The sequence below is a fragment of the Carcharodon carcharias genome, chromosome 31, assembly GCF_017639515.1.
Source record: "Carcharodon carcharias isolate sCarCar2 chromosome 31, sCarCar2.pri, whole genome shotgun sequence".
NCBI classification, from domain to species: domain Eukaryota; kingdom Metazoa; phylum Chordata; class Chondrichthyes; order Lamniformes; family Lamnidae; genus Carcharodon; species Carcharodon carcharias.
The window spans coordinates 9,651,682-9,679,512 of record NC_054497.1 but is presented as its reverse complement, the minus strand read 5'-3'; the positions used below and the strand labels follow the sequence as shown (position 1 = coordinate 9,679,512).

Genomic DNA, 27,831 nt, shown 5'->3' with positions numbered 1-27,831 from the left:
TGTGTGTCTGTGTTTAGTACTTGAGAACTGATCCTAGTTTTAATCTGTTGTGCTTCAGGTGTGATCCTAGGTGCAGTGTTTGGGAGTCTCCTGCGCATGGTGCCTGATCTAGGCCCCAACTTTCTCCTCCTCGTGTCCTTCCCTGGTGATATCCTTATGCGGATGTTGAAGATGCTGATTCTCCCGCTTATCATCTCCAGTCTAATCTCAGGTGAGAAAACACTAGCATCGATCCCACCAATATTGTCAGCTTGCATCGTTTTCTTGCTCCTGTAGTTGCTGATTCACAGAGTAATAGCTCTGGAAATGCAGCAGATGCTACCCATGCCCCACCCTGTACCTTACTCACTCTTCAGCTGCGAACATGCGGGCTATTCAGCTATGGAATGCATTACCTGACTGTTCACCAGACTAATTCCTGGAATGGCAGGATTGTCGTATGAGGAGAGATTGGGCCGACCAGGCCTGTATTCAATGTACTTTAGAAGAATGAGAGGTGATCTCATTGAAACGTATAAAATTCTGACAGAGATGGACAGACTGGACGCAGGGATGATGTTTCCTCTGCCTGGCATGTCTAGAACAAGGGGTCACAATCTGACAAAAGGGGTGGGCCATTTAGGACTGAGATGAAGAGAAATTTCTTCAGTCAGAGGTTGGTGAATCTGTGGAATTCTCTACCACAGAAGGCTGTGGAGGCCAAGTGTCAGAGCAATTAAACAACTACTTTAGTTCTGTCTTCACAAAGGAAGACACAAAGAACTTCCCAGAAATACTCGGGGACCAAGGGTCTAGTGAGAAGGAGGATTTGAAGGAAATTAGTATTACTAAAAAAATAGTGCAGGAGAAGTTAATGGGACTGAAAGATGATAAATCCCCAGGACCTGATAATCTACATCCCAGGGTACTAAAGGAGGTGGCCATGGAAATAGTGGATGTGTTGGTTGTCATTTTCCAAAATCCTGTAGATTCTGGAACAGTCCTGGCAGATTGGAGGGTGGCAAATGTAACCCCACTATTTAAAAAAGGAGGGAGGGAGATAACAGTGAATTACAGACCGCTTAGCCTAATCTCAGTAGTATGGAAAATGCTAGAGTCTATTATAAAGGATGTGATAACAGGACACTTAGAAAATATCAAAGGGATTAGGCAAAGTCAACACAGAGTTATGAAAAGGAAATCATGTTTGACAAACCTACTGGAGTTTTTTGAAGACGTAAGTAGCAGGATAGATAAGGGAGAACCAGTAGATGTGGTGTATTTGGATTTTCTGAAAGCATTTGATGAAGTCTCACATATCAGGTTAGTGTGTAAAATTAAAGCACATGGGATTGGGGGTAATATATTGGCATGGATTGAGAATTGGTTAGCGACAGGAAGTAGAGAATAGGAATAAATGGGTCTTTTTTGGTGCAGCAGGTGGTGACTAGTGGGGTAGCAGGGATCAGGGCTTGGGCCCTAGCTATTCACAATATATATCAACGATTTGGATGAAGGAACCAAATGTAATATTTCCAAGTTTGTTGATGACACGAAACTTGGTGGAAATATGAGCGGTGTGGAGGGTGTTAAGAGGCTTTAAGGTGATTTAAACAGGTTGAGTGAGTAGGAAAAGGGCAGATGCAGTATAATGTGGATAAGTGTGAAGTTATCCACTTCGGTAGGAAGAACAGAATGCAGAGTATTACTTAAATGGTGATAGATTGGGAAATGTTGAAGTAGAAAGGGACCTGGGTGCCCTTGTACACCAATCGCTGAAAGCAAGCAGCCAGGTGCAGCAAACAGTTAAGAAGGCAAATAGTACATTAGCCTTCATTGCGAAAGGACTTGAGTACAGGAGTAAGGATGTCTTACTGCAACTGTCAGGGACTTGGTGAGAACACATCTGGAGTACTGTGTGCAGTTTTGGTCTCCTTACTTAAGAAAGGATATACTTGTCATAGAGGGAGTACAGCGAAGGTTCACCAGATTGATTCCTGGAATAGCAGGATTGTCATATGAGGAGAGGTTGGGCCAATGAGGCCTGTATTCACAGGACTTTAGTAGAATGAGAACGAATCTCATTGAAACGTATAAAATTCTGAAAGGGATGTACAGACTGGATGCATGGATGATGTTTCCTCTGTCTGGGGGTGGGGTCTAGAACAAGGGGTCACAAGCTCAGGATGCGGGGTAGGCCATTTAGGACTGAGATGAGGAGAAACTTCTTCACTCAGAGGTTGGTGAACTTATGGAATTCTCTACCACAAAAGGCTGTGGAGGTCAAGTCACTGAATATATTTAAGAAGGAAATACATAGATTGGACCCTAAAGGTGTCAAAGGGTATGGGGAGAGAGGGGGTATATGGTGTTGATAGAGGATCAGCCATGATTATATTGAATGGCAGAGCAGGCTCAAAGGTCACCCCCCCCCCCCCCCAACTCCTATTCCGAGGAAATTCCCCGGGGTAGGATTTTGACTGAAGGTTGAAACCAGGATGGTGTAGGTGTGATGGTACAAATAACACAACGAAGGTTGAAGCCTCGCAGCTTCAATGATATCCAAGCAAAATAGTTGCCCTCCTAAAAGGTCAACCCACAAATAACGGCTGCAACAGGAAAAGGTAGGAAGTATATGGCAAATCAGTCAGTGTTGGAAAGGGGCAAGACAAGTTGGTGTGGGTGAAACGACTTCATCAGGACTTACAAATCTCTCACAAGCCTGTGTGACCCTGACCATTGCTTACTTCTGCCTCCAGGTCTTTCCAGCCTTGATGCCAAATCGAGCGGCCGGATGGGGTCCCGGGCCTTGGTTTATTACATGTCCACGACGATCATTGCCGCTGCCCTTGGCGTGATTCTGGTGATCGCCATCCACCCTGGCAACCAGAAGCTCAAGAAGCAGGTGACTCTGTCGTCTAGGAATCCGGAAGTGTCGAGTTTGGACGCCTTCCTGGATCTCATCCGGAATCTATTCCCAGAAAACCTCGTGCAAGCGTGTTTCCAACAGGTGACCTCTCTTCAAATTAATTGGACGCTTATTTTGCCAATAGCAGGATTGTGCAGCTCCCACATTAGGTTCACAGTCCCATAATGCAGAAAGACTTGCATTTATATGGTGCTTTTCATGACCATTGGATGCCTCAAAGTACTTTGTCAGCCACTGAAGTACTTTTTTAAGTCAAGTCACTATTGTCAGCTAGGAAACCTGACAGCCAAATTATGCACAGCAAGCTCCCATGAGCAACAATGTGATAATGACCAGATTATTTATTCATTAGTGATATTTGCCAGGACACTGGGGAGAATCCCTCTGCACTTCTTCAAGTAATGCCATGGAAGCTTTTACATGCATCTGACAGAGCAGAGAGGGCCTTAGTCTAACATATCAACTACCATTGCGCAGGCAGCATTAGCTTAGAACTTGTGCTCAGTTCTCTGGAGCAGGACTTGAACCCATAACCTCTAGGGTCAAAGACACATGTGTTACTCACCATGCCACAGCTGCCCCTGTTAAATACCCACCAGTCAGGTTTTAGAAAACTTCCATTGGTCTTTCCTCTTACTCACTCTCAGTCCAGCTAGAACGCAGGATAGATATAAATTCACCTTTATGATGTACCAGGCAAAGTATAGTATGGGCTAGAGTAAGCACTGTTCCCAAATATTGTACAGTACAATATTGATGCAGAAGTAATCTCACTATTTGCTGTTGCATTAGGACATTACAACATAGGTTAGCTGCAGGATAACATTACTCTTACATTATTGTCTGAACAAAGCACCTTAACCTTAAATTCAGGTTACTATTTATTCCTACTTTATCAGTGTAACAATTGCCCCTTCATGCTTAATGTCTTGTGGCCTCATGGAGAAAGTTTGCCAAGTTTATATTGTAAGCAGTTTTATGCCTAGGAACCATAGCTTGCAGAGAGAGCCTCTGCAGGATCATTTTATTTACTCCCGGCACAAAGTAGATTTTGCTGGGCTGGGCAAGAATCAGAGGCACCCCTCCGAATCATTGGAAACTGATAGTTTCACCTCCGGCCTCACCCAAGTCATATAAATTCCTCCATGGTCTCACCTATCCTGTCCATGTAGGTTCCTCCAATAACCTGATAACCGTCATTTGGTAGTTCAGACCTTGAGTATTGCTGGAAAAAGAGACATGTCAAAGCTTTTTGTCTTTCACTCATCAGGACATTTCGCAAGAATACCAATATAAGGGGAAAACAACAATTTATACTGTATGAAAAGAGAGGGCTGATTGGTTGGCAGGTGGACTCTGATTGTTAGAGGCATTGCCATGGAGAGTGCACCAATTGATGGTGACTGACAGTTAACTGCGAAGCATTGTTTGAAATGTAAACCAGGCAGCTTGACCTGCTTGGTCAAGGCATTGCCCTGACAAATGAGTCAGCGAATGGCTGTCACTTATTTTGTTTAGCTGAAACAGGTGCACTGTGTGTACATGTTCTTTCTGTCTGCAAAGAATAGTGCCCTGTGTATTAATATATGTAGCTTTCAGTACACACAAATGCACCACACTTTGAGCCCAACTGGCAATCTTAAACTGGTTGTCAGCATAATTCTTGAGGATTATTTTGCAAATGTTGTCCAATCACGGAATCGCATCTAATGTTGGACACTGTTTTGAGTTTTGCAAGCTCGGGCTGGGTTGGGTACAGTCTGAGCCTTGCGGGTTGTGAACAGCAGCTGGGACATTCTGTTTGATTATATCTGCCAGTCTTTGGGGCATATCTAGCATCACACTGGTGCTGAAATTCATATATCACATTGCTCAGGCAGCATAAATTGTTGTTGTTTATTGGTATTCTTGCAAAGTGTCCTGATGAGTGCAAGACGAAAAGCTTTGACATGTCTCTTTTTCTAGCAAAAATCTGTTAATCCTCCTCCACTTCATCCCTCCCCATGCCTCCATTATAGGCAGACTTTAGCTACATTAGTTCTATTCTCTGGAACATCCTGCCTAATCCTCCCCACCTCTCTCTCTCTCCACCTTTAGGAGCCTTCAGCTGTCTGGGTCCTGAGCTCTGGAATTCCCTCCCTAACCCTCTCTGCCTCTCCAACTCTCTCCTCCTTTAAGTCTGTCTGTAAAACCTACATATTTAAGCAAGCTTGCCCTGATAATCTCCTCATGTGGTTTAATTGTCAAATTTTGTCAGGTAAGGCTACTGTGAGACATTTTATTCCACTAAAGGCGCAATATAAATGCAAATTTTTGTTATAAAAAGAGACATCAAGATAGATGTACATTGGATATCCAGGCAAGTATTGGATGGATGGGCAATATCATTGGTTGTGATGTTGACTTTAAGTGTGACTGTTGAAAGTGTCTCCATGGGCTGAATTTTATGCAGGGGGTTGGACGAAAAGTCAGTTCCAAACGGGCCAATTTTAAAGAAAGCTGCCTGGAGCGAGAGCACACTCCTGAGGGTTGAGCCGATTGGGTCAGTGGGAGGAAGTCCCGCCCCTTAGAGCTGCTGGCTAACTTGAACTGAACTCAGCAGTGGGCACTGCTGGGACTGCAGACAGGACCACGAAGATCAAGAATGGGCATTGCACCCATGTAAATCCCAGGCTTTTAGGGCGGGGAGAGATCAGGCACCCTGTTTTGGGGGGTGGGGTGGGGGGGTGGGAGGGGGATTAAGGGGGTAATTTTGGAGGCCTGGTGGGGAGGCACATCATTCATGGGGATGGGGTGGGGGGGTGGTGTCCTGTGTGCATTGGGGGCAACCCCATCAAGATGTGACCCCTCCCCTTTGTACCTCCCCCACTCCCTCCCCACCTTTTCAACAAAGTTATTAAAAAACGGCCTTCCTGCTCCTTCCTGCCTGCCACTGTATTATGGTGGTGGAGGTGGATTTAGGGCCTTAAGGGGGCAATAATTGGCCACTTAAGGCCCTCAACAGGCATAAGGGCAGGTGGGCTTACCCACCCCACTCCCACTCCCACATCCTCCCTCCCAATTATGGGGACTGGGTCAGGGGTAGATGGGAAAGTGATGGGCTAGCCACCTGACATATTTCACGCGACCCAACCACACTGCCGCACTCCCACCCCCAGTTCTGCCAAAAGCACATCCAGCAGGAGCCCTATGAATCCTTGTAAAGGGTTGCTTGATGGCTAAACATTGCTCTGTGTTGTTATTTCCATGTACAGAATTTCTTCAAAACAAAATCAATTGGATTGGCCTACTTTTGCTCTATTGTTGCCAGGGTTACCGTTTTAAAATCTGGCCTCTAAATGGATTACACAATCCCAGCATGCATCTGGCGTGGCATCATATTTTGAATGGAATAAGAAGAAGTGCTATTATTGGAAAAAAGTTTCAGCAATGCATTTATTTTGCTAACCGCATTGATTTGGGCCCATCAATTAGGTTCAAACTGTATCAAAGAAGGTTCCGGTCTCCATCCATGAGGACACCAAATCTGACAACGCAACTCATGCCCTTGTGGCGAATGCTTCCTTCCCGAATGCAACATTTCCCGCCATCAATTCCCGACAGATCTTCATAACCAAAAAACAACTGGAACTCAAATGGGGCATGAATGTCCTAGGTAGGACTTTGGTTCTCTAGCTCACTAACTCAATTAATTTCACAGAAGGATTCTGGGAAACAATGACGCCATATTGAAAGACCTCCAGATGGGAGATTCTTCACCGTTGATGAAGATAAACACCACCAGATAGAAGAATGTGACCAACATTTGCACAGAGAGGGCTTCTGAATTAACTCAACGCTCTACCTTGTGTTTTCTTATTATTAAGTGGCTTAATGGAGTCCATAAATGGGGGCCACAACTTTAATAAATGTCTTTAGTATGGGAGAGTGCTTCAAGTTTGCTATTGGTGTGCAAGTATAGAGAATAATGCTAATGTTCCCTTTCTGAAGAAATCGCAAAATGTAATGTTTAATTATTGAGAACGTATAGATTGTAAAGCATGCAGTGCCTGCTCACAGTGACACCACTGCAATAAAATTCTTTACAATAAAATTTAATTCACACTCCAAAAGTAAGTTACACTAGATTCACTACCACAAGATATTTTAATATATGGTGTTTGTACTACAATGCAATTCTTAGGACACGTTGCCAATTGAAAAGCAACATGAATACAGGCAGCTGGATTCAGGCTAAAGGTTCCTGTACCACTGATCACCACGCTTTAAGTAGGAAAGTATGTTGTGAAGAGGACATGAGGAGGTTGTAGATGGATATGGACAGGTTGAGTGAGCAGGCAAAGATCTGGCAAATGGAGTTTAATGTGGGAAAATGTGAATTTGTTCACTTTGGCAGGAAGAGCAAAAAAGCAGAGTATTACTTAAATGGAGAATGGCTGCATAATTCTGAGGTGCAGAGGGATCTAGGTGTTCTAGTGAATGAGTCACAAAAAGTTAGTATGCAGGTACAGCAAATAATTAAGGCTAATGGAATGCTATCCTTTATTACGAGAGGGATTGAACATAAAAGGATGTTATGCTTCATTTATACAGGGCATTGGTGAAACCTCACCTCGAATACTGTGTGTAGTTTTGGTCTCCTTATTTAAGGAAGGATGTAAGTGCATTGGAGGTGGTTCAGAGGAGGTTTACTAGATTGATACCTGGAATGAGTGGGTTGTCTTATGAGGAAAGGTCGGACAGACTGGGCTTGTTTCCACTGGAGTTAAGAAGATTGAGGTGAACTGCCTTGACAAAGTAGGCGTCAAAAAGGATGTTTCCTCTCGTGGGTGAGTCCAGAACTAGGGGGCACTGTTTTAAAATTAGGGGTCGCCCTTTTAGGACAGAGATGAGGAGAAATTTTTTCTCTCAGAGGGTTGTGCGACTTTGGAACTCTGCCTCAGCAGGTGGTGGAGGCGGGGTCATTGAATATTTTTAAGGCAGAGGTAGATAGATTCTTGTTAGGCAAGGGAATCCAAGGTTATCAGGGTTAGATGGGAATGTGGAAATCGAAACAAAAGATCAGTCATGATCTTATTGAATGGTGGAGCAGGCTTGAGGGGCCGAATGGTCTCCTCCTGTTCCTATTTCTTATGTTCTTAATGTGAGGGGTCCTTGAGAGTGTGCAGAGATTTATCATAATGGTCCCAGGGAAGAGGGATTTCAGCTACCAGGTTAGGTTGGAGAAACTGTGGTTGTTCTCCTTGGAGCGAAGGAGACTGAGGGGAGATTTGATAGAGGTGCACAAGCTGATGACAGGCTTGGAAAAGGTGAGACAAAGAAAATCTGTTCCGATTAGCTGATGGTACAAGGACCAGGGGGACACAGATTTAAAAATTTTGGGCAAGAGATACAGGGAGCGATGTAAGAAGGAACATTTTTAGGCAGAGAATAGTAATGACCTGGAACTCGCTGCCTACAAGGATGGTGGAAGCAGGGATGGTCAATGATTTCAAAAGGAAATTGGATGGACACTTGAGGAAAATAAACTTGCAGGGCTATGGGAATAGAGCAAAGGAATGGAACTAACTGGATTGCTCTGCTGAGAGCCTGCATGCGCTCAATGGACTGAATGGCCTTCCTCTGTGCCATAATTACTCTATGACTCTTCACTGCTCATCTATATCTGGAATTGACTATCTTTCTTTAATGTCTAATAGGTGAAAGGTGCTCAGTGGTATGGTCCACCAGAAAGGTCTGAAGTCAATCTCAACCTGTGCTGAGTTAACTAATCACAACAGTGACAATGACTGTAGAGTGATTATAACTGACACCGATAAAACAGGGGTGAACTTCATCAAATGTAATTGATTGACAGCTCTTTATTTTAATTAGAATATGTGGTTTCTCAATCTCTACAGTTCAGCTCGGTTAATAAAGCAGTCTATGCATTGAAGATTCTAGAAGGGCAGATGTATCACCCTGTTCAGGCCTCATATTTATTTTCAGGTCTATGATCAAACATGGCTTGATTAGGTGCTTGGACAAAGCTTCTGAATCCTGGTGCATCTACAGATGAAAGATGACCTTTCTTATCAAACATTGAGATGTGGGCATTGCCCATCTCTAATTGCCCCTTGAGAATTTGGTTGGCAGCTGCTTCTTGAACTGCAATATTCTATTTGGTGAAGATAGGAACATAGGACTTAGGAGCAGGAGTAGGCCATTCAGCCTTTCGAGTCTGCTCCCCCATTATCTCATGACTGACTCGGATGTGGTCTCAATTTTTTTTGCAGTAGGTGTAGCGATCTGGGATCACCAGAAGCAGCATCCAAGTCTTTTTCTTGAAGTAGAAGTTCACCCACAGAGTTGTTGGGGGGAGGGGGGTGGGGGGGTGAGTTTCAGGATTTTCATTCAGTAACAATGAAGGAAAGGCCAATATCCGTCTAAGTCAGGATGGTAGGTTTGACTCTGAGGGGAACTTGGAGGTTGCGATGCTCCCACGTACCTTTGGCTGTTACTCTTCTGGGCGATAGAAGCAATGGGCTTGGTTGAAGAAGGCTTGGTGACTTGCTGTGTGGCCTCTTGTAGATGGTACGCACTGCTGCCGTGAGGTGCTAGTGGTGAAGGTCATCTTTGATCTGTAGATGCACCAGGATTCAGAAGCTTTGTCCAAGCACCTAATCAAGCTACGTTTGATTACAGGCCTGAAAATAAATATGAGGCCTGAACAGGGTGGCACATCTGTTCTTCTAGAATCTTCAGTGCACGGACTGCTGTATTAACTGAGCTGAAGAGATTGAGAAAACCACATATTCTAATTCAAATAAAGAGCAGTCAATCAATTATGTTTGGGGAATCTCACCCCGGTTTTGCCGGTGTCAATTATAACCATTCTACAGTCGTTGCTGCTGTTGTGATTAGTCAACACAGCACAGAGTGGGATTGATTTCAGACCTTTCTGGCCTGGATGCCTTCTGGATTTCTAACCTGTATGACCACCTGTTTGCACTTCTACTTACAATTACTTGACTTTCTTTTATTGTCATTTGCCGCCTAGGTCTGATTGGATTCTTCATTGCGTTTGGCATTTCCATGGGGAAGATGGGAGAAAGGGCACAAATCATGGCCGAATTCTTCAATGTTCTCAATGAGATCATTATGAAGCTGGTTTTAATGATCATGTGGTAAGGATGATTCACACCACACGGGATGCCAGCATGACAAGCAAAGGTGGAGGCACCGAATCAGGAGCAGAGGGACCTGGGGGTATATGTGTATAAATCACTAAATGTGACAGGGCAGGCAGGAAAGTGGTTAATAAGACAGATGGGATCCAGGGCTTGATAAATAGAGGTACAGAGTACAAAAGCAAAGACGTTATGGCGAAACTTTATGAAACACTGGTTCAGCCTCAACAGGAGTACTGTGTCCAGTTCTGGGCACCGCACTTTAGGAAGGAGGTGAAAGCATTAGAGAGGGGGCAGGAAAAGGTTCACGCCATTGGCTCCAGGGATGAGGAACTTGAGTTATATTGATAGATTGGTGCACCTGGGGCTGTTCTCCTTCGAGAAAATGTTAAGAGGAGGTTTGATAGAGGTGTTCAAATTCATGAAGGTCTGGACAGAGTCGATAGGGGGAAACTGTTCCCATTGGCGGAAGGTTCAAGAACCAGGGCACCGATTTAAGGTGATTGGCAAAAGAAGAAGCAGCGACATGAGGAAAATCTATTTTTTTTACACATAGTTAAGATCTGGAATGCACTGCCTGAGAGTGTGGTGGAGGTAGGTTTCAAAAGGGGGCTTGGGTAATTATCTGAAGTGAAAGGATTTGCAGCTTTACAGGGAAAAGGCAGAGAAGTGGGATCAGCAGAGTTGTAGAGTTGTAGATGGCCTGTTTGATTGGCACCCCATCCAAAAACATTCACTCCCTCCACCACCAATGCACAGTAGCAGCAAAGTGTACCATCTACAAGATGCACTGCAGAAATTCACCAAGGCTCCTTAGACAGCACCTTCTAAACCCACGACCACTACCATCTAGAAGGACAATGTTCAGCAGACACATGGGAACACCACCACCTGGAAGTTCCCCTCCAAGCCACTCACCATCCTGACTTGGAAATATATCACTGTTCCTTCACTGTCACTGGGTCAAAATCCTGGAACTCCCTCCCTAACAGCACTGTGGGTGTACCTACACCACATGGAGTGCAACGGTTCAAGAAGGCAGCTCCCCACCACCTTCTCAAGGGTGATTAGGGATGGGCAATAAATACTGGCCCAGCCAGCGAAGTCCACATCCCATGAACGAATAAAAAAAAAACAACCATGAACACAATGGACAAATCCTCTGTGCCAGACCGGTTCTTCGATTCTATAACCTCAATAGTGCCTTTCACAATCTCAGGACATCCTGAAGCACTTTACAGCCAATACAATACTTTTGAAGTGTAGTCACTGTTGTAATGTAGGAAACACAGCAGCCAATTGGGGCACAGCAAGCTCCCAAACCCAGCAATAACTCCCTTATCTGTCTTTAATGACGTTGGTAAAAGGATAAATATTGTCCAGGGCACCAAGGGAAACACTTCCTGTTCTTCTTTGAAATATGGGATCATTGAAGTCCACCTGAGAGGTCAGAGGGGACCTTAATTTAACATCTCACCCAAATGATGGCACCTCTGACAGTACAGCACTCCCTCAGTACTGCACTGGGAACATCAACCTAGATGAAGTACTCAAATCTCTTGGGGTGGGGCATGAACCCACAACCTTCTGCCTCAGAGGTAAGAGTGCTACCCACTGAGCCAACACCTGAGTTTCCCCTCAGAAGGTGATGGTGGGCCTCGTGTGACATTCGCTATTTGGTCTATGATGAATCTCTCCATTGAGCAAAGGAAACATCAGGAATCTTGCTGTGCCCTCATGCCTCTGCACTAACTATCCTTGCCCATCTTGTTTCTAGCCCTGCCGACGGGCAGCGATGAGTTGGGTGACCAGGGTGATAAGCGAATGTGTTCTATTGCCAGGTATTCTCCTCTGGGAATTGCCTCCCTGATCTGTGGGAAGATTGCAGAAATCAAGGACCTGGAGGTTGTTGCTCGGCAGCTGGGAATGTACATGGTGACTGTAATGGTCGGGCTTATCATTCATGGTGCGCTCATTCTCCCTTCCATTTATTTCATTATCACGAGGAAGAACCCGCTCTCATTCTGCGGTGGAATATTTCAAGCATGGATCACGGCCCTCGGAACAGCATCTAGGTACGGACTGATTCTTCTGTCTGTGGTATCATTCAAGGGGGGAAGCAGCTGCTAACATCGATTCCAAATGATAACCATAATGTACCTGTCCTGGGAGTGTTTGATGGGGACAGTGTAGAGGGAGCTTTACTCTGTATCTAACCCCGTGCTGTACCTGTCCTGGGAGGGTTTGATAAGCACAGTGTAGAGGGAGCTTTACTCTGTATCTAACCCTGTGCTGTACCTGTCCTGGGAGCGTTTGATGGGGACAGTGTAGAGGGAACTTTACTCTGTATCTAACCCTGTGCTGTACCTGCCCTGGGAGTGTTTGATGGGGACAGTGTAGAAGGAGCTTTACTCTGTATCTAACCCCGTGCTGTACCTGTCCTGGGAGTGTTTGATGGGGACAGTGTAGAGGGAATTTTACTCTGTATCTAACCCCGTGCTGTACCTGTCCTGGGAGTGTTTGATGGGGACAGTGTAGAGGGAATTTTACTCTGTATCTAACCCCGTGCTGTACCTGTCCTGGGAGTGTTTGATGGGGACAGTGTAGAGGGAATTTTACTCTGTATCTAACCCCGTGCTGTACCTGTCCTGGGAGTGTTTGATGGGGACAGTGTAGAGGGAGCTTTACTCTGTATCTAACCCTGTGCTGTACCTGTCCTGGGAGCGTTTGATGGGGACAGTGTAGAGGGAGCTTTACTCTGTATCTAACCCCGTGCTGTACCTGTCCTGGGAGTGTTTGATGGGGACAGTGTAGAGGGAACTTTACTCTGTATCTAACCCTGTGCTGTACCTGTCCTGGGAGGGTTTGATAAGCACAGTGTAGAGGGAGCTTTACTCTGTATCTAACCCTGTGCTGTACCTGTCCTGGGAGTGTTTGATGGGGACAGTGTAGAGGGAGATTTACTCTGTATCTAACCCCGTGCTGTACCTGTCCTGGGAGTGTTTGATGGGGACAGTGTAGAGGGAGCTTCACTCAATATCTAACACCTTGCGTACGTGTCCTGGGAATGTTTGATGGGGACAGGGTAGAAGGAGCTTTCCCTTGTATCTAACCCTGTGCTGTACCTGTCCTGGGAGTGTTTGATGGGGACAGTGTAGAGGGAGCTTTACTCTGTATCTAACCCCGTGCTGTATCTGCCTGGGGAATATTTGATGGGGACAGTGTAGAAGGAGTTTTACTTATCTAACTCTGTGCTGCACCTGCCCTGACAGTGTTTGATAGGAACAGTATAGAAAACACAATACTCTGTACCTGTTACTGTGTTTCTCATTCCGTCTCTTTCATACAGTGCAGGTACTTTACCTGTGACATTTCGATGCCTCGAAGAAAACCTGCACATTGACAAACGGGTGACCAGATTCGTGCTTCCGATTGGGGCCACAATAAACATGGATGGGACAGCGTTATACGAGGCAGTGGCGGCCATCTTTATCGCTCAAATGAACGGGGTTATACTGGACCCTGGGCAGATAATAACCGTGAGGTAAGTGATGATGACAACTCCACTTCCCAACGATCTTATTCCTTCCTCATGGGGTATGGGTGTTGCTGGCAATGCCAGCATTTGTTGCCCATTCCTAATTGCCCCTTGAACTGAGTGGGTTGCTGGGCTGTTTCAGAGTCAACCACACTGCTGTGGGTCTGGAGTCCCATGTAGACCAGACCAGACCAGGTAAGGACAGCAGATTTCCTTCGCTAAAGGACATTAATGAACCAGATGGGTTTTTACAACAATCAATGATACTTTCATTGGTCACCATTACAAAACTGTCTTTCAATTCCAGATTTATTAATTGAACTTAAATTACACCAGATGCTGTGGTGGGATTTGAGCCCATGTCCCCAGAGCATTAAACTGGGCCTCTGGAGGCCTAGTCTAGTGATATTACTACTATCTCCCTCCCCATACAGCCTGCTAAAGGTCAGTAGTGAACCAGATGGGTTTTTACAGCAACTGACATTGTTTTTATGGCCATCATTAGACTTTTAATTGAATTCAAATTCTACTATGTGCTGTGGTGGGATTCAAGCCCCTTGGGTCTCTGGGTTACCAGTCCAGTGGTAATACCACTCCGCTACCACCTCCCCACAAAAGTAGCCAAATCAGACCAATACCACAAGCAGAATCATCTTGACCTCGACTAGTAGAACATGGTCTCAGACACAGTAAAAATACGGCACCCCTGCCAACAACCGGCATCCTGAAGATATATGGCAATCTTAAAGTAAGTTCACGTTACCCAAGTATGGATTTGTAAGTAAAGTGCCAGTATGCTTCAGACACCTATAAATTCATTGCTTTGTGTAATAATATATTCAAACACAATGTAATTTCCTTTTAACGTTATGTAAATAGTTTTATATTCTTTAAGGATAAAACTCTTAATTAGAAAAAGTGAGGATGTGGCGAGGTACATGTACCTTTACGGAGGCGCGTTTCACCCTGCTGTCCATCATCACCCACCACGAGGCAAATTCCGGCCCCGTTGGCGTCAGGAGTCATGGTGGGCTGTGGGGCTGGTGGGGGGAACAATATGGCGAGAAGGCCGAAAATCGGTCCTACGCCTCGGTGAAACTAGTTTGCTATTGCCCACTCCACCTGTCAATGGCGGGCTGCGTCTCCAGCTACCGCATGTCAGAAGCCTAATTTCAATACATTAGCATCTCATTATAAGCCCTGCAGCTCTCACGAGAGTTGCCCGTAGGACATCAAGGAGGAGATGCTGCACATTCTCGGGGGGGGGCGGGGGGCAGTGCGGCTTGGGCCGGGGGGGCGGGGTAGAAGGGGGTGGTGCAGGACAAGGAAACACACTCAGACTGATGGAATTACTCAAGCACATGCTGCGGGGAGACACAGGGTGGATGGGGGGGTGGCGGTGGTGGGGTGATGGTGGGCGGGGAAGTGGGAAGTGGGGTGATGGCGAGAGGGGAGGGGGAGTGAGGCAAATGGCCACGCACTTGGAAAAACTTGTCAAAAGTCAGCATTCGTCCACAGCTGAGACCGTTCAGCAACAGCTCCATTGAGGCGCTTGGAGCCGGGACTCTGAAGCTTTTCTGTCCACTCAAGCAACGCAAAAACATGAAAGAGGCACCAAGTGCTCCAGAACATTTCACCCCTCGGGCGCAGACCGCAAATTAATGTGTGTTTTAGGGGGCAGCAGAGCGATTGGCCGACAGGGCAGGTTGTACAACCCCCTTGCGACAGGCGGCCATGAGTCACTGCTGGAGGTGCTCACAGCTCCTTGCAATGTCCTTATTCAGGTTTGGACCGGTCTCCCCCATGGTTCAAGCTAACAGTGCAGCCTCTCAGTGCGGGTTAGGAGAATGCCTGTGCCTGAGCTGAGAGCACAGCCTGCAGTCTAGTTCAGGCAGCCATGAAGCACCCGGCACATTGGCTATCCAAGTGATGACCAGCACTCCCCTGCATGCATGAAGGGCCTTGAAACTTAACCAGGGGAGGTTCTAAGTACACCCATGCTAACCCACGCGTCTCTCTGTTTGATCCTGCAGGACCATGGGGCCTGGTGATTTGGCAGTATGCCTCATGGCTTACAGAGACCAGAGAAAAAAGAGAAGAGAGCGGCAGATGCACCTGGCTCAGCAAAGGGAGGAACAGTTACCTCAAGATAAAGAGGCGACAGGGCCTGCTGCACACGCAGCTGAAGATCCACAGAGAGCCGTCGCTCGTAGGCACCGCGCTAGACTCAGGGTCTATAGACAGCATCTGTCATTCCTGCAGATGACTGAGAACTAGTGTCGCCAAAGGCTGCACATGTCTAGGGAACTGGTTGGTCACATATGTCGCCTGCTGCAGGATTTGGCACCACAGGGACATGGAGGGCATCCACTGCCAGTGGCTGTGAAAGAGATCACAGCGCTCAATTTTTATGCCTGTGGCTCATTCCAGGGCTCCACAGGTGACCTGTGCAGGATCTCGCAAGCCTCCGTGCACAAGTGTATCCAGGAGGTCATGGATGGCATCTTTGTGAAGGCACCGAACTTAATGCATTTCAGCCGGGATCAGGAAAGCGAGGAGAAGAGAGCGCCGGGATTTGTGGCTCTGGTTTCCCACAGGTGCAGGGTGCCATCGCCTGTACTCACGTGGTCCTCAGATCTCCATGGCAACAGGCAGTCAACTACGTCAACCGCAAGGGCTCCCCCCACTGAATGTTCAACTGGTGTGTGACCACCACAAATCCATCCTACACGACTGTGCACTGTTCCCAGGGAATGTCCATAACTCCCACATCCTTAACAGGTCTCAGATCCCCGACACCTTCCAGGCTCCAGAGAGGATGCAGGGTTGGCTCCTCGGGGACAAGGGCTACCCACTGAGAACGTGGTTGATGATGCCTGTGCGGCGGCCTCAGACTGTAGCAGAGAGACGGTACAACGAAGCTCGTGCTGCGACCCAGACTCTGGTGGAGCAAATGAAAGGCATTTTGAAAATGAGGTTCTGGGGCCTCGACAGGTCCGGTGGTGCACTGAAATACAGTCCCCAGAGGGTGTCGCTCATCATTGTTGATGGTGTGCGCTCCACAGCCTAGTGCTGCAACGGGGGAGGACCTGGTTCAGGAGGAGATGGAGGAGCTGCATGTCTCCTCCAATGAGGAGGACGTCGAAGGGAATGATGGTGATGAGGTCCTCGAAGGTGAGGCTGCTGGCGATAAGGCCAATGCACTGGCCGGACGAGGCAGGCGCGCTCAGGAGGCCCTCATAGCTGCAAGGTTTGTGGCGGATGATGATGAGATGCAGTGAGGACAGTGCTGACATCCTCACCTTGTATCTGTGACAATTTGATTCCTGTGTGGCTGATGGTAGTGCACAAACTCTCAGTCCTCAGGCTACTGTCATGGGCATGCAGAAGAGGCCCTAGTAGTCACTAGATTCCAGGAAGATGATGACGACATGTAATGAGGACACCCCATAGATTTTCACATAGTCTTTGTGAATGTCTGACCCCTGTCTGGCTGAGTTCAGGGTCACATCATGCAGACACAGCCGTGAAACTTTAAATGCACCTGGCCCTTTGTCTGCCTTCAGCACCTGACCCCTTCAGGAGCACAGCGTCGCTGGTCACAGAGTCTGACAAGATGGGGGCCAGCCCCATCTCAAGGGTGCTGAGAGCCACACAGAGAGAATGACGGAACTCAGTGATGCCTGCCCACGACATTCTGACAGCAATGACAAGCACCATCGAGGTGCAGACATCGCTGATGTGTCCAGTGAGCGTGAAGCTGGACCATCACTTTTGGCTGAAGATCACACAGGGAAGAGGCCCTGGACTGATTCACCTACCCTAATCCTATGCAGGAACCAAGGCTTCACATCTGAGTGACATGAAAACTGCTTATCACAACAAGGAGCCATAGGCAGGGAGACATTTTGGGAGTTTATATACAATAGTGAACATTATGTACAAGTGATGAACACCCATGGCCAGGATGTGCAATTACATCTTCTTAACCTTCCTAACCCTGTTGCCGTGTCTTGGTGCTCCCTGGACACCCACAGCGGAGCTGGAGGCAGCCTGATGATAGCTATGGCCTGTCTGTGATGACCTTGGTGGGCATCCTCTGGAGGGCCGAGACCTGTAGGGCCCTGGCCTGCTTTCGGGTTCCTGCTGTGTGGCAGTGGCCCCCTCCTCAGCCTGTGGAGCTGGAGGTGCTGAGGTCACAGGCAGAGGGCCGGACACTCCCAGAGTCACCTTGGTGGTTGGCCCCAGGTTCTGCACCTGCTGATCCTCCTCCCTATCAGTGCCCGAGGGTCCCTGGCTGACTCCATGAGGAGAAGGGAAGCTGGAGTGAGATCGAGCTGCCCAGCACCCCTCTTGTGTAAACACTGGTGGAGGCCAGCTCTGGCTAGAGATGGAGTTCAGTCCGCACAGCAGTATAGGAGCGACATCCTGGACCAAGGTCTCCTTGGTGGTCGCCATCCTACCAGTGTTGATCTCGGTGCTTTGGCATGCCAGTGCTATCACCTCAGCCTGAAGGTGGATGGACTCCTCCATCGTGCCTTGCAATCTGAGGAGTACAGCGGACATCCCTTCCTGATGTTCCTGAACTTGCCTTTGCCGCTTCAGCAACTGTGACATGACCGAGTCCAGAGGCTCGTCATCTGACTCAGACTCAGCAGATTTCTGGTCTCCAGCAGTCCTCCGAGTGCCGTAAACCTGGGAAGTCCCTACCTCCAACTGCTGTAGATCAGACAACGCGATATGCTCACCAGACTGTGACCCCCGAGGCTAGTCCAGAACTAGGTCTCACTAGGGTGTGTGTCTCTGCGCTGGTGGAGGGTGTGGGTGAGCGCTGTGACGGGTTTTCAATTAAGGTGTCATCAATTTCTTCTTCTGAGGTGTCTTTGGGGCTTGAGTTGAGGACATGGTTTTATGGACCCCCCCCCTCAGCTGCTTCCCAGATGCACCTGCCAAAGCAAGGAGGGGTAATTAGTGCATGGCAGGGGACTGCGGAACAGGGGAACTGACACCCAGCATGGTTATCCAATGTATGTTGCACTGTTGGATCCTCACTTGGTTGAGCACCACTGACCTCACTGTCAGCACAGGAACTGTCCAGGTTGTCGGCAGCCAGCTGGATAGCTCTATTTTTAAAGACTGTGAGGGCCTTGATGTCGGGCATTCCTCTACCAGTCTGCGACCTCTCCCTCTTGTTGTGTGCCAGCTTGTCCTGCATGATTACAGATGGAGGGAGTGTAAACAGGATGTCTGCCAGGCCAGATGAGAAGGGTGCTTGGCATGTGTGGGTAGTGAGTGGTGCCATGGACAGGATGAGGACAGGGCAGATGAAGGCGTGTGTGAGAGAATGAATGGTGATGTCCTTCGAACTGGCAGTGAGTGAGGGCCCTGTGGATGTGTGATGGGTTTGTGAGTGTGTGAGTTGAGAGTGATGAGGAGTGACTTACCCTGGCAGAACGGAGATTATTCATCCTCTTTCAGCACTGGATGGCTGTCCTCTTTTGCAGGCCAGTGGCCCTGACCACTGTTGCCACCACCTCCCATGCTGGATTGGTGACTTTGCTTGCTGGTCTTCACCCGGAGCAGGTTAGAGGAGATCGTGGTGGGCCTCCACTGCATCCAGTAGGCGCCCGAAGGCGGCGTCGCTAAATTTGGGGGCAGCATGTTTCCTCCCTTTGGCAGCCATGACTTTCCAATAATGTCCGATCCCTTAGAGAGAGCTAGCATTGTGCAGGAGCACCCTTTAAATATGGCGCCGGTATTTCTCAAGGCCTGACGGTGGGGCGGGTGAATCAGAGACCACCCTGCCAGTGATATGGCGTGTTTCCCGGGAATGCATAATTAGTAAGGCAGGAAATTCCGCCCTGCCTTTCTCTGTAATCTCCTCCAGCCCCACAACCTCCCAGATATCTGCGCTCCTCTTTAATTCTGGTCTCTTGTGCATCCCTCATTCAATCGCTCCACCATTGGTGGCTGCACTTTCAGTTGCCAAGGTCCTAAGCTCTGGAATTTCCTTCCTAAACCTCTCTGTCTCACTATCCTGCTTTTTTTGTGTAAGACACTCCATTGGTCATCTGACTAGTATCTCCTTACGCAACTCAGTGTAATGTTTTATGTAATAATGTTCCTGGGAAGCACCTTGGGATATTTCATTACATTGTTACGGTGTTGGTCAAGAACAGTAACACTTTTTTAAGAAAAAAAAATCCAAAATTCCAGTTATTTACTGAAAGAATGAAACCATAAGATTCCTTGCTTTACAACAACAAAAAATCACTATACAAGAGTCAATCAAAGCAAACACTGAATGCTATCTTAGGTAACCACCTATATTCTAAAACTCAGAATCAATGTAAGTTGAACATGAATTAACAGGAAAATTGCAGTCGATTATAAACTGTAAGTTACACATTAAATGGAAGATACAACTAAGACAGATCTTATGAATTGGTTCAGCCGTCCACTCAGCATATACGTCATCAATCTGTCACAAAGTCCTTCAAAACTTCTTCACAAAGAATTTCAGCTCCTCTTCTTCTAGGATTTAACCTGATCCGCAGCCAACAGCAGAACACAACCAACCCAAATTCCATCAGCACAGACTTCATAAAAAATGGCACACGACTGCAGAACTTCCTCAACTCTGCTTATGATGGTCTGGATGGCGTAGATCCACCGATGTTATCCCCAAGTAACAGAAACAGCTGCAACAACTGTATATTTGCCTAGTCTCAGCTTTTGGATTGATCCTTCATCTTCAGCCTGCCTGTACTGCACCACTGGAATCACCAATAACAGTCTCTCCAGAAGTTCTGGTTTCCAATCTCAGTTTCAGTCTTACTTTCCTTAGAAACTGGACAAGTCAGTTTCCTTTCTCAGTTTCCCCTTTCAATTAGGGTTTGTTTCAAAACAAAATACAAGCTTTCAAACCACAGACTCAATAACAAAGTTAAAGGAGCTATAAAAATATAAATTGTTGTTGTTTCCCTCAACGAATTTGCTGTATCAGTAACATCACCACTGGACTACTGTCCCATCATATGAATCTCTGTTCTCCTAATCAGGAATGAGCAAGTCAGCTTGTGACACTGGTTGAGATGCCCCCACAGAGGAATATACTGCCAATGCTCATTCAGCTAAGAAGCTGGAGGTGACTGGGTATCCTGTGGAGTCCTGCCTCAGGTTCATTGGGCATAGTCTATGGAGATGGGGAATGAATGGGTAACTAATCTTTTGCATATGTTTTCTACTTTTATTGCTTGTTCCTTTTTTCCCCCTTGCTAGCCTGACTGCTACCTTGGCAAGTGTCGGAGCTGCCAGCATTCCTAGTGCTGGCCTTGTGACAATGCTCCTGATTTTGACAGCAGTGGGGCTTCCGACCCAGGACGTCAGCCTTCTCATCGCAGTTGACTGGCTACTGTGAGTAGACCCTGTTGTATTTATATGTTTGCCTAATACAAACTTACCAATCTCTCACAGAACTGGCAAACTAAAAGTAAGTTCAGTTTATTTGAAGATGTAGTACAGGATTGCTCAGCAGACAGATTTAGTATAAAGCTTCAACAGCTATTGTTAACAGGAAAGTACAGCTGCAATTCCTTAACACCACATGCTGCTAACTAAATTGGAAGCTGCTCTGAACAATGTCTGCTGGTCACATGGTTTACATCCTGGCTGCTTACTCATTAGCATATTCTCTCTTAAAGCTATATCACAACAGATCCAAGCACGGTGATTCTGAAGATCAAGCTAAAAGTGAAATGCAGACCTGGAGAATGAGAATGGGGATGTAGGAAGGAACATGGGAGCAAAGGGACAGGAACAAGCCATTCATACCATAAGGCCATAAGACATAGGAGCAGAAGTAGGCCATTTGGCCCATTGAGTCTGCTCTGTCATTCAATGAGATCATGGCCGATCTGATAATCCTCAACTCCACTTTCCTGCCTTTTCCACATAACCCTTGATTCCCTTACTGATTAAAAATCTGCCTAACACAGCCTTGAATACATGTAACGACCCAACATCTACAGCCCTCTGCAGTAAAGAATTCCACAGATTATTACCCTCTGAGAGAAAAAATTCCTCCTCATCTTTGCCTTAGTTAGGTGACCCCTTACTCTGAGATTATGCCCTCTGGTCCTAGACTCTCCCACAAGGGGGAACAACTTCTCAGTATCTACCCTGTCAAGCCCCTCTCAGATTCTTATATGTTTCAACAAGGTTGCCTCTCATTCATCTAAACTCCAATGAGTACAGGCCCAACCTACTCAACTTGTCCTCATAAGAAAATCCCTCCATACCCAGGATCAACCTAGTGAACCTTCTCTGAGCTGCCTCCAATGCTAATATATCTTTCCTTAGATAAGGGGATGAAAACTGTTCACAGTATTCTCCGTGTGGTCTAACTAGTGCCTTGTATTGTTTTAGCAAGACTTCCCTAATTTTATACTTCATTCCCTTTGAAATAAAGGCCAACATTCCATTTGCCTTCCCTATTACCTGCTGAACTTGTATGCTTGCTTTTTGTGATTCATGCATGAGGACCCCCAAATCCCTCTGTACTGCAGCTTTCTGCAGTCTTTCTCTATTTAAATAATATTCAGCTTTTCACTTCTTCTTGCCAAAGTGAATAACCTCACATTTTCCCACATTATATTCCATCTGCCAAGTTTTTGCCCACTCACTTAACCTGTCTATATCCCTCTGTAGACTCTTTGTCATTCTCAGCACTTGCCTTCCCACCTATTTCTGTGTCATCCGCAAACTTGGCAATAGTACATTCACTTCCCTCATCCAAGTCATTAATATATATTGTAAATAATAGTGGCCCCAGCACTGATCCCTGTGGCACTCCACTAGTTACAGGTTGCCATCCTGAAAATGTCTTCCTTATCCCAACCCTTTGGCTTCCATTAGTTAGCTAATCCTCTATCCATGCTAATATATTACCCGCAACACCATGGGCTCTTATCTTAATAAGTAGCCTTACGTGCGGTACCTTATTGAATGCCTTTTGGAAATACAAATGTATTACATCTACTGGTTCCCCTTTATCTATCCTGCTTGTTACTGCCTCAAAGAATTCTAATAAATTTGTCAGGCATGATTTCCCCTTCATGAAGTCATGCTAACTCTGCTTGGTTACATTATGTGTTTCTAAATGCTCTGCTATTACATCCTTTATGATAGACTCTAACTTTTTCCTAATGATAGACGTTAAGCTAACTGGCCTAAAGTTACCTGTTTTTTGTCTCCCTCCCTTTTTTGAATAAGGGTGTTACACTGGCAGTTTTCTGACCTCTGGGACTTTTCCAGAATCTAAGGATTCTTGGAAGACTACTACCAGTGCATCCACTATCTATGTAGCTACTTCCTTTAGTATCCTAGGATGCAACTCCATGTCCCCTACAATTCTGGAGCAGGAAAATGAAGATTTCTTTTATTGTTTCAAGAGATGTGGGTGTCACTGGAAAGAACAGCATTTGTTGCCCATCCCTAATGGTCTTTGAACTGACTGGTTGCAATTTCAACAGGCAATTAAGTGTCAACCACCCATATTGCCTTGGGTCTGGAGTCACAACTAGGCAGGGAAAGACAGCAGATTTCCAGATGGGTTTTTAACAACAGTCTATGATTGCCATGGTCACCATTGCTAAGACTAGCTTTATAATTAGAGTCATTGTCATAGAGGTCTACAACACAGAAAAAGACCCCTCGGCCCATTGAGTCTGCACCGGTTAAACAAGTACCTAACTATTCTAATCCCATTTTCCAGCACTAGGCCCATAGCCTTGTATACCATGGCATCGCAATTGCACATTCAAATACTTCTTAAATGTTATGAGGGTATCTGCCTCTACCACCCTTTCAGGCAGTGAGTTCCAGATTTCCACCACCCTCTGGGTGAAAAGATTCTTCCTCACATCCCCTCTAAACCTCCTGCCCTTTACCTTAAATCTATGCCCCCTGGTTATTGATCCCTCCACCAAGGGGGAAAGTTCCTTCCTGTCTACCCTATCTATGCCTCTCATAATTTTATACACCTTATCCCAGGTTTATTAATTGAATTTAAATTCCACCAGCTGCAGTGGTGGGATTTGAACCCATGAAAAGCCCAGAAAATTAACCTGGGCTTTTAGGTAGGTCAATGACGTTACCATTCTTACACCATCTCCCTCTACAAGGTGGGAAAGCAGGGGTTGGCTCAAAAAAGAAAGAATGAGTTGATTGTGTGTGAAGAACTGAGTTTGAATAAATTGGAAGAGGAATTGCTCCTTTTACACAAACCTGCGGGTGAAACTCATTTCTGGCTGTCTCTTAAAATTTATTAGTGACTGTCTTATATTTATGACCCCTTGTTGTTGTCTCACCTGCAAGTGGAAACATCTTCTGTCCACCAACCCTATCAAATCCTTTCATAATAGAATCACAGAAGGGTTACATAACAAAAGGAGGCTATTCTGCCTATTGTGTCCGTGCTAGTTCTCAGCCAGTCCCACTCCCTTGCTCTTTCCCCAATTCTTTTATTTTTTCAGACATTTGTCCAATTCCCTTTGAAAGTCAATTGAATCTGTCTCCACCGCACCCTTGGGCACTGCATTCCACATCGTAACAATTCATTGGAAAGCATACGAATTAGGGGCAGGAGTAGGCCACTCAGCCCCTCGAGCCTGTTCTGCCATTCAATAAAATCATGGCTGATCTGATTGTAACCTCAACTCCACATCCCCTCCTACCCCGATAACCTTTCACCCCCGTCCTTACCGAATCTATCCAGCTCTGTCTTAAAAATATTCAAATACTCTGCTTCCACTGCCTTTTGAGGAAGAGAGCTCAAAGACTCACGATTCTCTGAAAGAAAAAAATTTCTCCTCACCTCTGTGTTAAATGAACGACCCTTATTTTTAAACAGTGACCTCCAGTTCTAGATTTTCCCACAAGAAGAATCCTTTAAGTGAATTTAATTTCTACCAGGCTCCCAATAGGCTGGGCCTCTTTGTGCTTAGGACAGTGATGCTGCCACTAAACCACTATCTCCTCCAGGTACATGTTTCCTCTCATGTCATCTTTAATTCTTTTGCCATTTACATTAAATCAGTGTCCTCTTATTCTTGACCCTTCCTTCATTGGGAATGGTTTTTTTTTCTGAACACACCATATGGCTCCCTCATGGGTCTGAACACCTCTATCTAAGTCCTCTATCACCCTCAATATTCTCTTTCTTAGAGAAACGAGGCCCAGTCTGTTCAATCTTTTCTGATTGGTATAATCTCTCAGTTCTAGTGTCAATTTAATTAATGATGGTCTTGTTTTCAGGCTCTTTGCCTTTTACTCATTTCAACGCCGGGTCTTTGTACTTACAGCGATCGTATGAGAACATCGGTGAATGTGGTTGGCGACTCGTTCGGGGCTGGGATAGTGCATCATCTCTCCGAATTAGAGCTGGCGGCCATCGATGCCCAGCATTCCGATCAAAATGACTTGGAAATGATTAAGCTCCGGCCATCGCTCGATGATGAGAAGATGTACAAGATGGAGATCACAACCCTGCTTCCATATGCGGGATATAATTCAATACCAACTGACGATTATGAAGTAAAGTTTCCTTTTGTTTCATTTTCTATCAGACATTCAAGGGTTTGATGTACCTGTTGGAGAAAGAACCTGTCTTTATGTAGCACCTTATTACTTCCCGAAGTGCTTTACAGCCAATGGCGTATTCTTGCAGTGTGCTCACTGTTTGATACAGGAAACCTCAAGGTCTAATAAACAGCAATGTGCTAATGACCAGCTAATATTTGTAGTGATGTTGACTGAGGGATAAATATTGACTAGGACACCAGGCAGAACTCCCCTGTTCTTGTCCAAATGGATCCTTTCTGTCCACCTGAGAGGGCAGATGGGTGTCCTCTGGCAGTGCTGCACTCCTTCAGTACTGCTCTGGAGTGTCAGCCATTCTTTGCAACCCTTGTAGGATATTCTATTCACTTGGGTTTCTCCAGACAGACATATTAAGGTCTTGGAAAACTAAGCGAATTTTGGCTTAGAAATCATAGAAAATTTACAACACAGAAGGAGACCATTTGGCCCATCGTGTCTATGCTGGTTGGCGAAGAGTGATCCAACCTACCCATACTTTCCTGTACTTGGTCTGTAGTTTTGAAGATCATGTCTCCTCAAGTAGGCATCCAAGTACTTTTTAAATATGATGAGTGTTTCTGTCTCCACAATCCTTTCAGGTTGTGTGTTTCAGATCCCAAACATCCTCTGGCTAAAAAGAAATTTCCTCGACTCCCCTTTAATCTTTCTGTCAAGCACTTTAAATCTATGCTTCCTGGCTATTGACCTCTCTGCTAAGGGAAAAAGTTAATTCCTATTTAGTCTATGTAGGCCCCTCATAATTTTATGCAGCTCAGGTAAATCTCCCACTGGCCTCCTCTGTTCCAAAGAAAACACCCCAGCGTATTCAATCTTTCCTAATACCTAAAATTTTCCAATTCTGGCAACATCCTGGTAAATCTCCTCTGCACTGTCTTCAGTATGATCACATCTTTCCTGTAATGCGGCGACCAGAATTCTATGTGGTGCTCAAGGTGTCGTCTAACTAGTATTGGAGACCAGGGTTACCCCTTCAGTAGTTTGTTTCCTTCTTCCATTGGATGTTGGTGTTGCTGGTAAGGCCAGAATTTATTGCCTATTCCTAACTGCCTCTTGAGAAGGTGGTGATGAGCCGTCTTCTTGAACCGCTGCAGTCCATCTGGTGTAGGTACACCCAAAGCGATGTTAGGGAGGGAGTTCCAGGATTTTGACCCAGTGACAGTGAAGGAACAATAATATAGTTCCAAGCTAGGATGGTGTGTGACTTGGAGGAGAACTTGCAGGTTGCGGTGTTTCCATGCATTTGATGCCCTCGTTCTTGTAGGTGGTAGAGGTCGTGAGTTTGGAAGGTGCTGTTGAAGGAGCCTTGATGAGCTGCTGCAGTGCACCTTGTAGGTGGTACACATTGCTGCTACTGTGACCAGTGGTGGAGGGGGACTGAATGTTTAAGTTGGCTGTTATGTTGCCAGTCAAGTGGACTGCTTTGTCCTTGATGGTGTCAAGCTTCTTGAGTTTTGTTGGAGCAAGACAGCAGTATTCCATCACTCTCCTGATTTGTGCCTTGTAGATGGTGGACAGGCTTTGGGGAGTCAGGATGTGAGTTCCTCACCGCACAAGTCCCAGCCTCTGACCTGTTCTTAGAACAAAGAACAAAGAAAAGTACAGCACAAAAACAGGCCCTTCGGCCCTCCAAGCCTGCGCCAATCATTTTGCCTGTCAAACTAAAACATTTTGCACTTCTGGGGTCCATATCCCTCTATGCCCATCCTATTCATGTATTTGTCAAGCTGCCTCTTAAACACCACTATCGTACCTGCTTCCACCACCTCCTGTGGCAGCGAATTCCAGACACTCACTACCCTCTGCGTAAAAAACTTGACCCGCACATCTCCTCTAAAGTTTTCTCCTTTCACCTTAAATCACCTAGTAATTGACTCTTCCACCCTGGGAAAAAGCTTCTTGTAGTCACATTGTTTATGTGGCTGGTCCAGTTCAATTTCTAGTCAATGGTAAACCCCAGGATGTTGATAGTAAGGGATTCAGTGATGTTAATGCCATTGAATGTCAAGGGGAGATGGTTAGATTCTGTCTTGTTGGAGATGGTCATTGCCTGGCATTTGTGTGGCACGAATGTTACTAACCACTGCTTATGGTAATATCTCATCACAGACCACAGATATCAAGAATGATGGCACTGAGCAAGATGACAATGATCCAGGAGAACTGAAGGAGCCAGAAGAAATGAGTAATGAAGAAACAAAAAAAATGCCCAATTGTGATAAGGAAAAAGGATATGTAAAGAGGGATGAAAATGCAGAAGAGGAATAATCTGGTTCTGTGAATTTTTTAAGAAGTCTTTTCCCTTCTTAGAGACCAAGAGAAAATGTAGTTTTAAATAGATGCACACTTTGTAACCAACCCTGTGTTAGACAGCTAACTTTTATTGCTGGTAAGGTTTGTCAGATGGGTTCCCATGTTAAGTTTTAATAAATAAAGAATTACAGTACAGCTTAGGGCTGCCAACTCTCCAGGATTACCCTTGAGTCTCCAGGACTTAAAGATGAACCCCCTGGACCCTACTCTGAGTAACCCAGGAGAAAAATCAAAGGGACTTACAA

At 46.0% G+C, this 27,831-nt stretch overlaps 1 protein-coding gene across 1 annotated transcript in view; it reads left to right on the top strand.

The window, feature by feature from the left end:
• Nucleotides 1-27,541, top strand: part of LOC121271498 (excitatory amino acid transporter 2-like) — a 36,340-nt gene extending 8,799 nt beyond the window's left edge. Inside the window, exons 2-10 of the mRNA XM_041177481.1 lie at nucleotides 59-211; nucleotides 2,739-2,989; nucleotides 6,383-6,563; nucleotides 9,948-10,074; nucleotides 11,919-12,152; nucleotides 13,427-13,621; nucleotides 20,897-21,031; nucleotides 24,979-25,210; nucleotides 27,383-27,541. Coding sequence (XP_041033415.1) covers nucleotides 59-211; nucleotides 2,739-2,989; nucleotides 6,383-6,563; nucleotides 9,948-10,074; nucleotides 11,919-12,152; nucleotides 13,427-13,621; nucleotides 20,897-21,031; nucleotides 24,979-25,210; nucleotides 27,383-27,541 — 1,667 coding nt within the window. The remainder of the gene's footprint in view (nucleotides 1-58; nucleotides 212-2,738; nucleotides 2,990-6,382; nucleotides 6,564-9,947; nucleotides 10,075-11,918; nucleotides 12,153-13,426; nucleotides 13,622-20,896; nucleotides 21,032-24,978; nucleotides 25,211-27,382) is intronic.
• Nucleotides 27,542-27,831: the final 290 nt, after the last annotated feature.